The 17407-nt window shown below is 53.0% G+C and overlaps 7 protein-coding genes across 7 annotated transcripts; 5 read left to right on the top strand and 2 right to left on the bottom strand.

Annotated features, from left to right (window-relative positions):
* Positions 1–222: 222 nt before the first annotated feature.
* On the bottom strand, positions 223–2084 carry BKA58DRAFT_433163 (Dfp1/Him1, central region-domain-containing protein; the record flags this gene model as incomplete). The annotated part of the gene is made up of 3 exons (XM_046173165.1): positions 223–315; positions 365–1615; positions 1665–2084. 3 exons carry the CDS (start codon positions 2082–2084, stop codon positions 223–225), a joined length of 1764 nt encoding a protein of 587 aa, XP_046030256.1.
* Positions 2085–4490: 2406 nt separating this feature from the next.
* BKA58DRAFT_371442 (uncharacterized protein) lies at positions 4491–5939 on the top strand. Its single transcript, XM_046169027.1, has 2 exons — positions 4491–5161; positions 5212–5939. Exons 1-2 carry the CDS (start codon positions 4735–4737, stop codon positions 5850–5852), a joined length of 1068 nt encoding a protein of 355 aa, XP_046030255.1. The 5' UTR covers positions 4491–4734; the 3' UTR covers positions 5853–5939.
* A 125-nt stretch (positions 5940–6064) lies between these two features.
* Positions 6065–8832, top strand: BKA58DRAFT_327267 (ATP-dependent RNA helicase mss116 mitochondrial precursor). Its single transcript, XM_046168103.1, has 2 exons — positions 6065–6560; positions 6608–8832. The coding sequence occupies exons 1-2, from the start codon at positions 6205–6207 to the stop codon at positions 8355–8357; spliced, it is 2106 nt and encodes a 701-aa protein (XP_046030254.1). The 5' UTR covers positions 6065–6204; the 3' UTR covers positions 8358–8832.
* Positions 8833–9097: 265 nt separating this feature from the next.
* BKA58DRAFT_1268 (ketopantoate hydroxymethyltransferase-domain-containing protein) lies at positions 9098–10460 on the bottom strand. Its single transcript, XM_046164310.1, has 2 exons — positions 9897–10460; positions 9098–9842 (listed from the first exon to the last, which is right to left on the bottom strand). The coding sequence occupies exons 1-2, from the start codon at positions 10299–10301 to the stop codon at positions 9210–9212; spliced, it is 1038 nt and encodes a 345-aa protein (XP_046030253.1). The 5' UTR covers positions 10302–10460; the 3' UTR covers positions 9098–9209.
* Positions 10461–11853: 1393 nt separating this feature from the next.
* Positions 11854–12786, top strand: BKA58DRAFT_445560 (ubiquitin-conjugating enzyme E2 H; the record flags this gene model as incomplete). Its single annotated transcript, XM_046174142.1, has 5 exons — positions 11854–11897; positions 12004–12041; positions 12091–12205; positions 12259–12440; positions 12491–12786. The coding sequence occupies 5 exons, from the start codon at positions 11857–11859 to the stop codon at positions 12628–12630; spliced, it is 516 nt and encodes a 171-aa protein (XP_046030252.1). The 3' UTR covers positions 12631–12786.
* Positions 12787–13590: 804 nt separating this feature from the next.
* Positions 13591–14417, top strand: BKA58DRAFT_445532 (uncharacterized protein; the record flags this gene model as incomplete). The annotated part of the gene is made up of 1 exon (XM_046174141.1): positions 13591–14417. The coding sequence occupies exon 1, from the start codon at positions 13608–13610 to the stop codon at positions 14415–14417; it is 810 nt and encodes a 269-aa protein (XP_046030251.1). The 5' UTR covers positions 13591–13607.
* A 920-nt stretch (positions 14418–15337) lies between these two features.
* Positions 15338–17078, top strand: BKA58DRAFT_371429 (uncharacterized protein). Its single transcript, XM_046169026.1, has 2 exons — positions 15338–16118; positions 16165–17078. The coding sequence occupies exons 1-2, from the start codon at positions 15550–15552 to the stop codon at positions 16973–16975; spliced, it is 1380 nt and encodes a 459-aa protein (XP_046030250.1). The 5' UTR covers positions 15338–15549; the 3' UTR covers positions 16976–17078.
* Positions 17079–17407: the final 329 nt, after the last annotated feature.

Genomic DNA, 17407 nt, shown 5'->3' with positions numbered 1-17407 from the left:
TGGAGCAAGTCAAGCTATGTCGCCAAAAAGGGGAAAGGTAGAAGCTGCGCCTCGGAAATGCTATGGAAACGGGTATTCGCTCGCAGAGTAATGCCATGCGCCCGGGGGCGAGAAGTGAACAACAGGTGCGATAGGAAATTATGTCGTGGGTATTAGTGAGGTCGTGCATTACGCCATAAGGGATGCAATGTGTGGCCGTGTAGTCTGCATGAGCCGCAAAGCTCATCGACGATCAAGTTGGGCGAGTAGCTGGTCAAGCTCAACCCAGTTATCCGTGGTGACTGCGAACTTGCGGTGCTTGCGGGAGACGACGTGCTGTATGTTGTCAGTATATCATTTGTAGAAGTATCTTCGTAGTGCGTACCTCGTCAAAGTCATTGAACTTCTCCCTGCAGTTCTCGCAGTAACCAGGCTTCAACTCCTTCTCAGCAGTCTTGCGCCTGCGGAGGGCTGCGGCTTTACGAGCTTGTCTTTCTTCGTCTCCGTCATCGTGTGTGTGACCCATATTCTCTTGGGCTTTGCGCTTTGCTGCGCGCATGGGTTGAGAATGCTCATAGCTGAGCGCAGCCCTGACATCGTTTGTGACGGAAGAATGGCCACTATTCGTATTCGCCGACGGTACGCTGTTCTTCTCGAGGACCTTTCGTTTCAGTTGGTTGACTTCCTTGCTGTTTCCAGCACGAGGTGCAGCAGCAGTCGAGGAGATCATCTGCGAGCGGATGGCGGACGTGATGTTCGATTGGTGTAAACCAGATGCAACTGGCTCACCAGCAATGAAACGGGGCATGGCTCGAATGCTAGCCTGAGCACTGCCAAACATAGGTGGTGGGCCATCTGCCGTGTTGCATCGCTTAGGGGGAAGAGCCTTCGGGGGATCTAACGGTTTCGCGTCTCCATCCTGTTCTTCTTTGACGATGGCAGCAGGAGCGCTGGGTCGCCTTGCCAGGTTGTTGTTCTCCACCAGAGCATTCTTCTCTTCCATAGCTGAAGCAGCACGCGTGCGTGGCGCCTGGGCAGCCTGCCTTCGGCGTGCTTCCTGCTCCTCCTGCTGTCGGCGACCGAAATGGGGATCTTCCACAAACGGACACTTCCCGTTACCTGACGCACGGAACTGCGGCCATTTGCCCTTCTCTTTCTCGACTTTCTGGTATTCTCGGATCATGACGGGTCGGGTAACCTCGTCCATATCGTGTACGTACACGTAGTATCCACGGAGCGGAATCATATCCTGCGAGGCCATGACGTAGTCGCGGTCCAACTTCTCATTTTGTAGCAGCCTCTGCAAATCAGCAGGACGGCCCTTGTGCTGCGTAGCCACCGCCTGACGTGTCGAATGAGTAGACGCGTCCTCCCCGGTTTCCTTGTTGAACATGGTATCCACCATGCGCTGCAACTTTTCGACGGACCATATCTTCATACCCAAGCTCTTAGCCTTGTACAGGATGTCACCCCGGTCAGACTTCTCGAGGGCGGCATCGAAGATGGATTTCTTGTTCTCCAGCTGGGCCGGGTTAACAGTGCCTTTGTGGGAGGATGAACTACCATCGAGGTCGGCGGGAATGGAACGCGTCGTGATGACATGGGTGACTTCCCGAGAGAAGAACTTGACTTCTCGCTGGGGACTGTTAGCACGAAGGATGTAGGTGAGGGTATGCCAGACGTACGGAACCTAGGACGCGTGCCCTGTTCAAAAGTTTGTCTTTCTGGGGTTCTGAGACGCTATCAAAGTAGAACGCAAACTGGGGAAACAGCTTGCGGTAGTGACGCTGCCATTGTCGAATCGTTTCTAAGTCGTTAGATGCGCGCTGTGCCGCCTGCTTTGACGGAGCTTTGGTCTCTCTTGCTGCTTCCAGCTTGCGAGTCAAAGCCGTGGGCTGGGCCCCACTCCGACGAATAAGGCCGTGACGGCGAGCTTCAGCATCATCAACCTCGATGATCTGTTTTTTGGGTGGTGGTTGGCCATAGGGTACGTCGCGCTGCTCACTGGCGTGGGAGCGTTGGCGCTTTCCTCCTATGGCAGTCGCGCGTAACGGGGAGTTGGTAGCGTTTTGCAGGTTGGCGAGGGGGACGCGCCGGTTCGACATGACTGCAGGAACCTGGGGCGACGGAGGGACAGCCACTGCTGCCATACGTAGGATAGCGGCTGAGGTTGCTTCGAGGTGTAATAGATGGGCGTGGTGGGAGGGGCACGTGTGCGTGTAGCTCACGACGCGACGGTACAGGCACGTCGAGGTTTTTCTAGCAACGCGTAGCAGCCATGTCGATACGGGGGAGCTTTAGAGACCGAGGGAGATGTTGACGACACAACAATTGAGCGAAGGTGAAGCGCGTTGCAGACGTCGATCTGCTTTCATCGACCAAGGAAAGAGTAGTCTTTGTTTGGTCCGGAGGCTGGTACAGTATGATGCAGGGCGGGCTAGAGCGACTGCGGTTAGCCTGAAAATCTCGCGCGAACCATCCACAACATCATTTGCCTAGACAACGACCTGGGCAAACAATACACCCTTGCCGACAACACCGTCAGTGCGCCCTGCACGACATCTCGCGTCTGCGAATCTCCCACCGTATTGCTGGCTTCTGATTCAGCGTATCAGGGGAAGATTTGCAGCTTCTGCATGCGGCGCGCCTCTGCTACTTGCACTGACGCCGACCCCACTTCTCCTGTCTCCTGTCCTGCGAGTAATTCGACGGCGAGCGCTGCACCATTAGGCCCGTCTCATTTCAAGTCCTTAGGCAAGCACCGGCTGGTGGAAAGCTCCCGCGTTTTCCATGTCCGTGGGACCGTGACAGCTTCAAACTTATTCAGGGTCTGGATCATGGAGGGATTTGTGGGTAGCCGGAAGTGTCACCCACCTCGGCCGCGACTTTGTTCTATGGGCCGCAAAACACCGGAAGCGTCAAGAACAGTGCATACGAGAATAGACAAAACACACACGTACAAAGACGTCATGTCAGCGATGTACGTCCTGGGTGCTGCCACGTATTTATCATGTATTGGGAAGACGCAGGTTTCCAGTAGAGTATACCATGGGATGACATGAACTCTGCGGACGTATGGTCGTAGCAGGCCCTGACCACAGTAGATCTGTTGTTATATGTACTTTTTCACACGCCGATACTAGATCTTTCAACATGTCCCCGTGCTTTCCCTCGTTCTCAAGTTCGTCGTATTCTCGATTTCCAGCACTGGCTCACCGTATCCTCCTAAGGTCACTTCATCTCCTATCACTTTCAAGACCGTGCAGAACATACGCGAGTTGGAATTCCGCGAATCTAAACAAGCGTAGACGTCGGACTTCTACACTAAGATCATGATGGTAATACCATGTCGTTCAACTTTCCTCCACATCTTGCACAGTGAAAGGCCCACGCATGCGGATGGCGTGACCTGATCATTCACTTTGACTTGGGCCAAACGCAAAGAGAGAGCGACTAAGAATTCTCTGGACTGCGTGTTTCTCGCACCTCCACTCTCTTAACTCGACTATATACAACATCGTTACCATGACCGATTCCTATCGTCCACCGTACAATTCCAATCGACAATGGAATCCAGCGCCTGCACCCCCAGAGGCTGCGCTCAACTACGACGATGCAGACGTGAATCGTATTCCGCTCAATCCCCGCTGTTCCAACGCTGCCGTTCCAGCTCAATCATCACGGCTATGGGATGAAGACCTGAACTCGCTCATGCATCGCACTATCCGCGCCCACGATCTCGTCGTGAACTACAACCGCGATTCCCACGGCGGTACCCGCTGGTCACGCAAGAACATCGACCGCATTTGAGACGTCGGCGCCTATCTTCATGGCGACGTCTGCGATCTAAAGCACCGGAGTGAAGTGGTAGCAAAAGAGGGGGAACAAGATGCGTACACTTTGGACAAGATCCGCGATGACGTCGAGAACCTGCGGAAATACTGTGCACAGATTCAAGACACCATCAAGGATACCGAACGTGTTCCTCTGCGCTAACGTATGACACGAGACGACGGAGTGCAGACTGGTCAGAATGTAGATGAGGGTCATGGTCTTGATGGTGGTAAGAGCATCTTGCCTGGTGGTGGCGCCCTAGGTACTGACTTCTCGCTGCCTCTAGACACCAACCAGCTCGGCGAGAGCCCTCAAGATGGCGAGGATATGGGCGTCGAGATGAGTACCGACTTGGACGAGAAGCCTGGTCCGACGCTTGCCACACCGCAGGCAGTCTGGGCAACTACACCTTCAACACGGTTTGCCTGGTGAATGGTTGTGCACATTTGTAGCCTTCTAGGTTGTATATTCTTGCAGTAGACACTGTAGAACGAGTACTAGACAAGTTCACGGTAGCACGTTGGCGTCGTGTGCGACGAAGCAAAGATATCCAAATGTTCCTACACGTTGTCCACGTTCCAGCTGATTGGTGCTCGGTGCTCGGCTATCGCAAGACCCCTGCGCAACGGTCTGCACCTGTGGTGTGAGCGACTCAACGCTTTCACATGCTTGCAACTCACGACTCTCGAAAATAGCACGGATTCGGTATAATGCCGTCTGCGCCAAACGAGGATAGCCGCTATGCGGCGGCTGTCGCAGCTCTAGGCTTATCTCGCACATTTTCTTCGTCTTCGATCTTGTCTCATTTCCATTCGGCTGCTTCCTATTCGTGTGCGCTCGCGGTAGAGTCTGGGTGAAGCCGCCGTTGGGATCTACGACCGTACAGCTTTGGTGGATACGCCCGGGAGATAAGCCGAAAGTATGCTGAGGGTTGAACGCGCTGATATCCGCACGTCGACTCTCGACACGGCGTCTCTAATGGAAGGGGAGGACACCGGCTTCCGACCCAGTATGCTCTACAGCGTCCTGCCTACTCTTGTATCGAATCATCTTCCGACGATACCTTCGCTCCGACAATCTCTTAACGATGTACGAAACCGCGGATCACATAGTAAATCAGCTTCAGTCGACGAGCTACTACAGCCCGAGACGCCTCCTCCAGGCTATTCGTCGACACCTCCCAGTGGTTCTGTCACACCGCATAGACTGTCAGTCGCGCTGGGAGAGGCAGACGTCGAGTTTGTGGACGATGGATCAGACAGACCTGGCTCTTCAGGAAGCGCACTTTCACAGTCACATGGTGCTCAGGAGAGCAACTGTGGCATCAGGTGGAAGTATGCTACTTTAGGTATGGAATATCACTCGCGAATGTCGGTGTTGCATGCTCATACTTTGCAGGAACAAGCCTCATGGCACAAGCGTCCCGAGAATCAAGCGAATCGATCAGTAGCCCCGACGAAACATCCGCGACACTGACCCGACAACTCTACATACACGGCATAACGTACTTACTCCGAGGGCTGCCTGCGAAGCTCACCCCAGAAGAGACGTTAAGCATACAGGCAGCTCTTCCACAAGACGTGATCGACACAACGAACGACGTGAGTTCGCACGCGTTACTCCCAGTCTCGCAACGCAGCCCTAGCGCCCAAAGAGCACCTCCACAAGACCCCACGATCCTGCACCGCCTCACTGCCACCTTCGTCCTCCAGTCCTTCATCCTCATACAGTTCCTCCTACCATACATCAAACTATTCCTATCGCACACCTACCAGTTTGAGAGGAAGCATCAGATCACAAAACGGCTCGTCAATATAGGCGTCGCGACTGTCGATGACATCGGACGGAAGACGCTCAGGCTGTCGCAAACCGTGTGCCAAATGAACGATGGCATGGTAGGACAAGCGATCAACGAGATGACCATTTGGTGGGTCAGAGGTGTTACCGGAGGCGTCCAACAGGGCCTTGCGGAGGGATTACAAGCTCTGAGGATAGCTGAGAGCCAGCGGGGTGAGGAGAGTATGGGGCGGATCAACTGAGTATTTGGACTGCATTAGCTATGGCGTTAGGCATCTGCATAACTTGATACACTGACGAATTAATGATATGCATCGACTGTTCCGCTCCAGCTGCTGGACCCTGATCGTCTTCTACACGTGATCTGCCGCTTATCGTTATCGGGCGGACTCCCTAGCGCGTTGTTGACGCACGTCCCTTGGAAAAGTGCAATGGCAAAGTTTCTAGCGGTAGCAGTCTAACGAGTACAAGCCATTCTTTTCTCTCCATTTGCCGTCTCCCTCCAGGCGCACACGCAGAGTACTCTATTTGCTCTTTCTAATCGTTCAAGATACCCTTCTGTTACGGACGAGTGTGTACCATTACCCGCACATCATGTTCGGCGCAGTGAGAAGATGTCCCGCGACCCTCGCGAGGAATCTTGCCTCCATTTCTACCAGGACACTCCGCACACCCTTCCCTAATACCTCGAGCGCCCTGAGAATACCATTACAATCAGCGCGCCTCGGAAATGCCTCGTTCGCTGGCTTCCACAACAGCGCCGCAAAGTGGCAACAGGAGGCCCAGCGGAGCATTGAGGAAGATGGTCCCGTCACAGAGTTCCAGGACTTGGCCACGCGCGGCCTTGTTCACCCCAACCTAATCAACACTATCACGAGACAAATGAAGCTCACGACTATGACGGATGTGCAGTCCAGGACCATCAACGAGGCCTTGAGTGGGGTTGACATGTAAGATCTTTCTTCGACTGCAAGTTCAATTCGCTAATATCCTGCAGCATCGCACAAGCAAAGACCGGTACCGGTAAAACACTCGGTTTCCTTATTCCCATCATCCAACGAATCATCGAGAACGACCCCCAGCTCGGCGAGAAGGTCAGAGGATACAAGCGCGCCAGACCAGACGACATCCGTGGCATTGTCATCTCGCCAACCCGAGAACTGGCAGAGCAAATTGCTGTCGAGGCCAAGAAAGTAACTGCCGGGACGGGCATCGTCGTGCAGGTTGCTGTCGGAGGCACACAGAAGAGGGCTATGCTTCAAAAGACTCAGCGCGAAGGGTGCCATCTTATGATTGCTACTCCCGGACGACTGTTCGACATCCTCTCAGACCCTTACTCTGGCATCAAGGCACCAAAACTCAACGCATTGGTCATGGACGAGGCAGATCGCCTCATGGACGATGGTTTCCAGAAGGAGATCGAGGAGATTAAGAACTTCCTTCCTGACCCAGCCGAGGTCGAACGCCAGAACCTCATGTTCTCCGCTACTATTCCCCGCGATGTCGTCAACCTAGTTCGCCAGATCATGCGTCCCGGCTTCCACTTCGCCAAGTGTGTCGACGAGAACGAGGAGCCAACACACCAGCGTATCCCGCAAAGACTCGTCCATCTGAACGGTTTCGAGAACATCATGCCCACACTTTACGATCTGATCCTCCAGTCACAACAGAAGGCACAGGCTGGTGAAACTCGACCCTTCAAGGCCATCGTTTACTTCAACAGCACCGCTGAGGTCACCCTCGCAGCATCAGTCTTCTACAAGCTCAATGGTGGCTTCAAGCGCAACACACCTCTTTCTGGCACCAGATCCTACGAAATTCACGCCAAGCTCTCTCAACAGCAACGTACGAGGGCTGCAGATGACTTCCGTCTCGCAAAGTCCGGCATTCTCTTCTCCTCGGACGTAACAGCCCGTGGAATGGATTTCCCCGAAGTGACCCACGTCATTCAGATTGGTCTCCCCCGTGAGCGCGACTCCTATATTCATCGTCTCGGTCGTACTGGACGTGCTGGCAAGGAGGGTGAGGGCTGGTTGTTCATCACACCCTTTGAGAAGCAAGAAGTCCGCCGCCGTCTCCGCGACCTTCCCCTCGTCGAGGCTACTGATATGCTAGAAACCGCAACCGTTGACATGAGCGAACCGGCCGAGCTCCCTGAGAACGTCGCAAAGATTCTTTCTGACACTGTCGAAGCACACAAGAAGGTCTACCCCGACCAACTCGATGCCGCATTCCGTGGTCTGTTTGGAAGCTACCAGTGGTATGGTGATAAGCAGGGTCTGCTAGAAGGTGCGAACCGTCTGGCTGAGTTTGGCTGGGGCATGCCATCCCCACCCCCACCACCTGCTAGCCTCTTCGCCGGAGGTCGTGGACGTGGCGGTGGTGGCCGTGGAGGCTTTGGTGGCGGACGTGGCGGCGGCGGTGGCTTTGGTGGCCGAAGCGGAGGCTTTGGCGGTGACCGCGGCGGCCGCAGTGGAGGATTTGGTGGTGACCGAGGCGGTCGAAGTGGAGGGTTCGGTGGTGACCGTGAAGGCCGCAGCGGAGGTTTCGGTGGTGACCGAGGTGGTCGACCTGGAGGATTTGGTGGTGATCGTGAAGGCCGAAGTGGAGGCTTCGGTGGTGACCGGAGAGGAGGCGGTGGCTTTGGCGGCGACAGGAGAGGAGGTGGAGGCTTCGGCGGTGACAGGCGTGGAGGCGGTGGTGGCTTCGGTGGTGACCGACCCAGGAGAGAGGCCCGCGAGTTCTAAGCAGCTTACCAAGCTGTTGAAAGGAACTCCCGCATCTTTCTCTCCCCCTGCTCACGTCGTTGAGATGTAAGTCCGTCACACTTTCCGTCACGCCATTTTTCTCTTCTCTTTCTTGTACTATATACCTGTATACCCCCACAGCAAGCTTGGAAACGAGGGACGATGACGGATATGTCTTTGTATCGATAGAATATTGGTTGCATTGGGCGGCGTTTCAGGAAAGGGCGTATACTCGCCATCATGGTCCCGCTCCAAAAGAGACGCAGCGCATGTTGTTGTCGCCGCAGCGGTCTTTTTTGGGTTATGGTTGGTAACGAAACGTAAGACAATCTCCATTCATACTTCTGGAGTTGGATTGATGTAAAGGTAGTTAGTTGGTTTAGGTTGAGAAAAGTTTAGTATCTGTTCATCTGGTGTCTTTGGTTGATGGATGAGTGAATGAGTTGATGTGTGTATGTTCTTGACGATGTATTACTCAAAGACACGTCGAATGTTTGATGGAAATAGCAATAACACTAATGTGAGATACCGGAAGGGCTATGCTCTTGAATTATCGAACCCCAAGCCAACATATATGGATTCTGTCTGGGGTTGGGAATGGGGTATAGGTGGGTGGTTCGTTGGTTGAGAAGGGAACTAAGTTGCTGGACTGTGAGCTTGGTGTTCTTAAGGTTTGCGTCTTTTTGTCACTCATCGAGATGATAATGTTCGTGAGTAAGCATAAGAACTCCAGTGTACGGCAGCTGTATTTCAGGAGCAATGAAAATGTCATGTATGGTATGCAGAACGACGCTTTGTCTCTTACACAACCCCCAAGAAAAAAAAGACCAGAAAGCGCACCATCAACACTCATCACAACAAATCCACCTTCTCCTTCTCCTCATCAACCACTGTTCTAAACTCCTCAAACGCCTTCTTATCCATAGGATATGTATGTTCCGTTGCCGGGTACTCCCTACTCTTAACCTCATCCCTATACTGGCTAATCGCCCTATGCGCCTCCTCCCACACATTCCCATACTGCTTAACAAACTTGGGTAAGAACCGCCCAGGCGGGAAGTTGCCCAACATATCAACCTGCACGAGCACCTGACCCGAACAGCCATTCCCTGCGCCGATACCAATGGTAGGTATACGCAGTTCCCTGGTGACTACGGCAGCGACTTCCGCGGGCACAGCTTCCAGAACTACAGCAAAGGCACCGGCTTCCTGAACGGCGAGCGCATCGTCGAGGAGTTTAAGCGCAGAGTATGTGGATTTGCCTTGAACGCGGAAACCGCCTAGAGCGTTTTGGCGCTGAGGTGTGAGGCCAATGTGCGCGAGGACGGGGATACCAGCAGATGTTATCTTGGCTATTGTGGGAGCCATTTCCTTGCCACCTTCTAGTTTGACAGATTTGACGCGCCCGATTTTGATCATGCGGATAGCGGATTCGAGGGCTTGTGCGGGGGAGATCTCGTAGGTTCCCATGGGGAGGTCGCCGACCTGGTAGGTTGTTAGTGGGACTGACGAGTGTTGTATGAGGGAGTGAGGACATACTGTGAAAGCTCCTTTTGTTGCGCGCGCAACGGACTTGCAGTGGAGGAGCATCTCTTCCATTTGCACTTCGCTGGTATCTTCCATGCCTAAGGCTACCATGGCTAGACTGTCCCCGACGAGTATCATGTCCATGCCGGCGTGGTCGGCGACGTGGGCGCTGGGGAAGTCGTGCGCGGTTATCATGGTGATGGGCTCGTTCTTACGGTATAGACTCTGCAGCGTGTTTAGAGTGACGGGTTTACGGGTATTTGTTGGCGCGGAGCCCAGCGGGGAATGTGAGCTCCATCGGATTTGTGCGGAAGGCAGTATGGTTCGGGCTACCGGTGACGACGGCGAGTATGCACGTGGTGTTGTATGTATATGTCGCGAAGACGTTCGCAGTACGTTCATGAGGGCACGCGACATGGCGGCGGTGTCGCAAGTATGGTGGTGGTGGGTATTTTGGGCGGTAAAAAATTTGTCAAAGCCCCTGACGACGGTGTGGAGGTTTGTTCGTAAGCCATGGTCCTAGGGCGGGATGCGGATTGCTTTTAAGCAACATGTGCAGAGAGCTGCGCTGAAGATTGTATACTTGACCTTGGAGTTTTGGAAGAACCGAGGGTCAGCCTGCGCCCAGACGCCAGGGGTCTGGCTGAGCCCTGATTGTCTTCGGCGAGTCGATTACTCGGTACGCCCCGCCTTTTGCTTGCGGCTATGTACTGCACTGTGTCCCTTCTATCGGCCTCTACATGTCTTTGCTTCTAGCGTCGTGCTTCAATATGCGGAGAGCGTCGTTCGGACCAGCGGTGAAGGCCTCAGGCAAGGATCTCGGGGAAGCTGCGGCATTGCTCCGCAGTGATTGGATGTCGGTTCCAGTACTCTCAGTCTCGGTATGCATTGAACTTATACTCTCTTCAGCTGTGCAGTCGGCATAAACTTCGAACATCTTTTGGCTCAGATAGACGGAATTGAAGTATTCTTCCTTCTGTCTACGCTGAAGTGTCCAGTCAGATCAGGGAAGCGGCAGCCGCCTGGAAGCAGCCAGTCTTTGTCTGGCGAGTCTGGGAAGGATTGTCCGGTTTCATGAACGGTGAGTACCTCTCAGTCTCTCTGCTGTTTTCATGCCTTATTGCAGATCGCTTCAGGGCGTTCTGTTGTACTTGGCAGATTCAAGTGCTGGTTATAGATGGATGGCTATGCGTGGCACATGGTGACGTAGCTTTTGGAGTCATCACATCTGCACAGCTTGTGAATCGACATGTAAGTACCTAGGTAGAGTCGGTGATATTAGGTATTCATGATGACTGGAGAGCGGTGCTGTTATGAATGCATCAGGCATAGATACGCGGTCGCGCCGTGGTCTCGGCGATGACTTGCCCGGCGAGACGTGCGCAAGCGTGACATGCCGGTATCGAGCTCGTGATCGCGACTACCGCATTCATCACTCCCGCCTCACTGTTCCTGGCCTTTGACACGCCCAAAGACGCGACAACAACACACATCCACCGATCGACACCATTACTAGGGTTCAAGCAACCACAATCTGCCAGCAAAGCACACACCAACTGCCAACGAACGCGCCCCTCATCCGCTATCGATAGCCCCGCCGCCGACCTCACGAGAGCTTCCACTGCGAGCTGCACACTGCCGTATACAACTCGAAGACAAGCGGAAGACTAGGGAAGAGCAAAACCCTTCACAGGCCGCGATATCAAGAACGCCAATATGAGTTCGCCAAAGAGACGTATTGAGACGGATGTATGTGGAGACCTTCACCCCGGTGGTTGCTGAGCAAGGTACAAGAGCTAACCGAGGCCTCTTTCCAACTATACAGGTCATGAAGTATGTTGCGCATAATTCCGGCTGTAAGACAGAATGCTAACACGTGAATAGGATGTACGTCGACCAATTTACCGCCTCCTTCGTGCCACGCGCCTGGCAACCACATGGCGAATCCTGATAGCTGATACAAGGCAGGCTCATGAGCGACTATGAGGTGACTCTGGTCAACGATAATAGTGAGTAACATTACACCCATGTCCATTGGATGCACAGCTAACATCCTATAGTGTCAGTCCTTTCTGCCATCCGAATCCGCATCCGCCGAAACGACGCTGACAGACCACAGGCAGGAGTTCTACGTTAGGTTCAAGGGCCCTGTGGAGAGTAAGTTGCGCATGCACTATCCGTAGCATGACGTGCTAATGAAGGACAGCGCCATTCGAGGGCGGACTTTGGAAGATCCATGTCGAATTGCCCGATCAGTATCCGTACAAGAGTCCTAGCATCGGCTTTGTGAACAGAATATTCCACCCCAATATCGACGAACTGTAAGATCTATCCTCGGTTGTGCATATCTTAGGGTACCCGCTTACTTGTGTAGCTCTGGGTCTGTCTGCCTCGACGTCATTAACCAGACATGGTCACCAATGTACGACATGATCAACATCTTCGAGGTCTTCCTTCCTCAGCTCCTGCGATACCCCAACCCAACCGATCCTTTGAACGGTGAGGCTGCAGCACTCCTCATGCGCGAACCTAAGAGCTACGATGCCAAGGTGAAGGGTATGTATACAAAGGGGTGAGTCGTGCGAGCCAGGCTAATGTACATTTAGAATACGTCCAGAAGTACGCCAACAAGGACACTGCCGAAGACTCCGACAAAGATGATGGCGATGACGACGAGATGAGCTCCGTCGGCAGCTACGAGTCAGGTGATGAAGATGAAGCGGCGGGCAATATGGAGGACATCTGAGGCAACACTACTGTGGATGTTATCGGTCTCCTTTGTATTGTCCATGGCCTTTCTTCTTTATTCTAGTTACATGGCTGGACGTTCACGGCGCTGATATGGCGCACATATAGGCTACATTGCTATACATTCCCCTGGCATGTGGCTGCTTTACGGTTTGGTTATGGGATTGGATGTCTTCGTTGGCGTTCGTGTCTTGCTTCTAGTTTCCATAGGGGGCTTGTGACGAGGGTTACTTCCTTTGTCACTATTGTGTAGGTATGGTCGGATGGCCTTTTCCATCCTATAAGTTGGAGCCGATGTTAGAGGTACTGTATGCTATTCCAATTGACTCTTCCTCTCATTACTCGCCTTTCTCAATCCTCTTCTCATATCTTCTTGTCGTTCTTGCGACTCTATGAACTCACTCACTCTATTCATTTGTTACTGTTTACGTCAATTAGCATATCACATGCAATAAGTATCGCACTCAACAGCCGTATCTGGCACTTAGATGGATATCTGCATGTTGGGTCGGGCTTTCATGTACTGTCACCAGCCACTATTGCTCTAGACCGACTATTACTATTCCCTTGTATCGTATATCAAGATACCCGTATGCCATCTGGACATCCGCCGTCTCCTCACCGCTCCACGCTACCAGTCAACCTCCGCTCCTCACAGTGAAGGCGAATCACGTCCACATCAAGCCCTACCGCTCTCTTCCCCGCTCCTCTTCTTCTTCACCTCGAAACAGATTTCGCCATGCGGAGGTGCAAAGTTCTCGTCGCCCGGCCCGAGCTTGTCCCGTCCGTTTGTATATACACACCCAATCGAGCCATCACAACAACACCTCGACGCGAACAACAATTTTCACAGCGCACAACACGTTTACTGCGGGCATCAGTTATATACCAGGTCAGAGTACGAATTTCCCCTTGCATACCCGGGATCTTCGAGGGTTTGGATGCTAAAATGATAAAGCTCAGGTCAAGGTCGAGATGGTGTCTCACAATGAGGCAGGCCGTCGCCATGCCCAGCGTGCTAGAGACCGCCCGCTATACAGCGCTAACACAGGTGCTGGTGTCAATAACATCGGAGCTCCGACTAATTCAAGACGCTCGACCGGGTACCTGGGCCGCAATGGCCGCCATGCCGAGAATGGTCGACGCAATCCGGCCCCAGGCTATGATCATGCTACTGTGTCTCGCCCGCAGAACGATCGCCATACCGCAAGTCTCCAAGGTTTCAAAAATCATGGTAACCAAAACGCATCCCGTGGTCTACTGCTACTAGCTGCTGACACCAGTACCGATGCCGTCCACAACGAAGCCAGCCTTGAGCCCGACAACAACGCGTCCACCACGCCCGTTAGCCGTCGCATGGCCAATTCCAGTCCCATCAGTCAGCCTATTCCGTTCAGTGGCTCACGCCTGAAGCGCCTCCTCCCCGAGTCTCAGCGCCCACCTTCTCCGATGACACCCCCTGGCCACGAGCCCCCCGCGTCCATCACCATGTCCCCAACTCCCATCCGCATGTTCAATCGCCCCAAGGGCAAAGCGGTCGAAGACGAATACGTTCTGCCCAGCCCCGTCGGCTCCAACACCACGGTCGCCAAGCGAGGCAGTCAGAAGAAGCGCTCCAAGTATCAGGGCGGCGGCGGCGACGAGGCCGCCGCCAAGCGCAAGTTCTCCAACCCAAAGATGATCAATGTTGTCTCTGGTCGTCCTCCTCCGAGACAGAGTCAAAAGCCCGTCTCAGAGCGGCCCATCCTCAGGATGAGCGGCGATAGGGAGGCCAGGTACATGTAAAGAGCTATCCCAAGGGCAAAGGATGACGGGAGTCTCAACTGGACAAGAGCTGTGTGCTGGATCGCTGTTCGCTGGTTTCCGAGATACGACGCGATCGACTCACAGTAAGTATTTCTTCTTTACATGTCTCTCTTCAGCGTTCGCTTTTCGTCGCTCTGCAGTTCTTCTGAGTGGTGAGCGGGGTCGGTTGTATGTGCTGGTTATGGCGATGGTGGGACATGGATCAGTTCTGTTGCTTATGGTGCATTGCGATTCTCTTCGGTCAGGCGGACAGGATATGAGGATGTTGATGACGTATTGTGGGTGTGGGTCTCGTGCTTAGGGTCTTACAGATTTTATGATGGCGTTATGGACGGATGGATGGACGGACTCGATGATACCCTTTTCCTTTTCGGGAGATTACTGGTGGAGTTTCAAGGTTCGGATTTGAGAGGTTCGGTCATACGTAGGCTACCATGTGTGCCGATCTGCTTGGGCTGAGGGCTCTGAGTAGTATCGATCGAGACATGAATCTCAAAGTTCTTCATGGGCGTGATGTCCGTGAGAGCGCCTTCCTTACATGAGCTGCCAAGGCACTAATCCATACATTGACCTTGCGACTTCCGCCTTCTTCTTTCTTACATCTTTCACTCATTACGAAAATCGCTACTCAGTATGGCCGAAGCGATGCAAGGCCGACAGCAAGGCTCGCAGTGACGCTCTTATCGCCGTGACCCTGCAATGCACCCAAGCGACGATTCGGCGGATGGACCATGTCCAACACCTTTCTGTCGTATCCCCACGCGTCCTCCGGAAATCGATACCATCTATTTGATATGATAAGCGCAGTCCCGTAAGTCTGCCTCAGTGCGCCGGCAGAGTGGCGAGGTCGTTACCCCGCCTGCCCTGCATGCAGATATCCAAGATGGTGACTGCCATTAGCCGCTGGTTGGCAGAGGCTTGCAGGCTCAATACAGCGATCATTTCACCGGTCAATATGCACATGCGGAATAGTTCTGTTGCGTTCCTTCTCTTTCTGCCCCGTTTAATCAACTTGAAATATCTACGTTTTTCATTTCGCCCCGTTCACCTATACACTTACTGAACAATTAGGAAGGATAGGAAAAAAAAACCCTGTATATCTCGTCATAATATGGATCCAGCCAGTCTGACAATTGGAATCATTGGTTTATCGACAGTACTCCTCACGACGGTCAGAAAGCTTCGGGAGACAGTCCAGGACGTTAGGTACGCGCAGGGTGACCTCTCTGATGTTCATGAGGAAATTGATCTCTTCGCTGGAACATGCGACGACTTCTTGGATGTGTGTGATGGAGATCCATCGATTTCGGAACGCACCCAGAAGCTAAAGCTACAATTAATCTCTTGGACTACACGGACGGTACAAGGTTTCGATAGTCTACTCGACAAAGTGCAGGCAGTCGCAAGGAATCCTGAAGACGATTACTCCGCTATCGAGGTTCTCATTGCTCATGTCGTATGGCTTCGGAGCAAGGGCACGTTGAAGTACCTCCGTGCTTCCCTTAGCGTGGCAAGACAAAATATGATCTGCTTTACAAACACCCGCATTATCGAAAAGCTAAACGTGGACCTGGCTCATCTCAAGTCTGTGTTGTCTTCGACCAAGACCGAAAAACGACGCGTCGAAATGCTGTACGACATGACAGTGGAGGAGCGCATTGCGATAACACAACATAAGATGTAAGCCACATGTTGACATGAACGAGGGCTTCACTGACATACTCAGTCGTAAACGCCACGCTCAGCGAAGCAAAATTAAAGCAGTCCTAAAGGAAGCAATTAAAGAAGTGGCAATACATGAAAAGAACATCAAAGATCCAGACTTCGCCCCACAAACGAAACCACTACTGCAATTTCGAAATACGGTATCCCAATACGTCAATGATGTTGTTTTTCAAGAGAAAATCGACCGACGGGCTCGTCGGTCGGATCAGGGTAGCTCGTTCATCACGTCCCAGTCAACTGCTACCACACCCGCACAATCTACACAGTCTTCGCATCATCAGGCGTCTGCACCAGAATCCCCTTCCACGTCTCCCGAACCCCACAACAGCCCGCAACGATATGTTCCTTCGGAATGGGGATCGCACATAGATCTACCCATCCCGCCTGTCATAATTCCACCGCATTTCAAGCCATTCAAGCCGCTCAAGCCCGTCCAGCCGCTCAAGCCCATTAATAATGGAACAAAAGGGAGAGCGTGTTCCTGTCCTATCAGGCAACAAACGCGAAGAAGCAGCAAAACCCCATCATCTCCATTGAACCCGCGTCGCGAGATGGATAAAAACAACCCAACAGAGCCCAGTACCCAACCCGTAAGGGAAGACAGCGCAGGGACCAATGCTCAGCCTGTCATTCACGAGGAGAATGAAGAAAACTCACAAGATGAGACTTCGGAAGAAGGCGATCCAACAAATGAGCAAGCTAGGAAGGCGGGACCGAGCATTTGGCAGGCTACTGGTGCGTTTGAGGGAGATATGCCAAGGGGTCTTTCCATACGGCGGCAGAGGAGTCAGTCACCTCAGGACTTTTGGTAGGAGACTGTACACACCGCGGGTGTTCGCACAAATACGAGCGTGTCGGTCTGAAGAAGTGATCGAGTCAAGGCGGATTGGAAGACGGAGTTATGAATGTACAGCACAGGGATGTTTTCAGTCAAGATGTATGCGATTGATATATCCAATTCTTCATTTGCAGACTGATCCAGAAGATCCGTTGACTCTATGACCTACCCTGAAAGCTTCCAATACCCCGCAAATGTACCAACAGCCATGTCTCTGATCTTCCAGCGAGACCAACTCGAACCCAAGGAGAGGGTGAGTCGAGGTCTCCAGCCAAAAGAACCGAGACATGAATAAAGAGCCAATGCTGGACGACTGGTTGCCTACAAGAGCCGTAATGCCAACGAAGGAAGAAGAGGAGCAACCAAAGAAGGAAAGAAAAACCCCCAAGCACCGTTCCCACAAACT

This window comes from Alternaria rosae (assembly GCF_020736505.1).
Source record: "Alternaria rosae strain MPI-PUGE-AT-0040 chromosome Unknown BKA58scaffold_1, whole genome shotgun sequence".
NCBI classification, from domain to species: Eukaryota; Fungi; Ascomycota; class Dothideomycetes; order Pleosporales; family Pleosporaceae; genus Alternaria; species Alternaria rosae.
This window is presented reverse-complemented; position numbering and strand designations above follow the sequence as displayed.

Coding starts and splice junctions, on each gene's coding strand:
- BKA58DRAFT_371442 (XM_046169027.1), top strand. CDS start 4,735: ATGCTGAGGGTTGAACGCGCTGATATCCGCACGTCGACTCTCGACACG. Junction 5,162..5,211: donor GTGGAAGTATGCTACTTTAG/GTATGGAATATC, acceptor CATACTTTGCAG/GAACAAGCCTCATGGCACAA.
- BKA58DRAFT_327267 (XM_046168103.1), top strand. CDS start 6,205: ATGTTCGGCGCAGTGAGAAGATGTCCCGCGACCCTCGCGAGGAATCTT. Junction 6,561..6,607: donor GCCTTGAGTGGGGTTGACAT/GTAAGATCTTTC, acceptor AATATCCTGCAG/CATCGCACAAGCAAAGACCG.
- BKA58DRAFT_1268 (XM_046164310.1), bottom strand. CDS start 10,301: ATGTCGCGTGCCCTCATGAACGTACTGCGAACGTCTTCGCGACATATA. Junction 9,843..9,896: donor CAACAAAAGGAGCTTTCACA/GTATGTCCTCAC, acceptor ACAACCTACCAG/GTCGGCGACCTCCCCATGGG.
- BKA58DRAFT_371429 (XM_046169026.1), top strand. CDS start 15,550: ATGGATCCAGCCAGTCTGACAATTGGAATCATTGGTTTATCGACAGTA. Junction 16,119..16,164: donor GCGATAACACAACATAAGAT/GTAAGCCACATG, acceptor TGACATACTCAG/TCGTAAACGCCACGCTCAGC.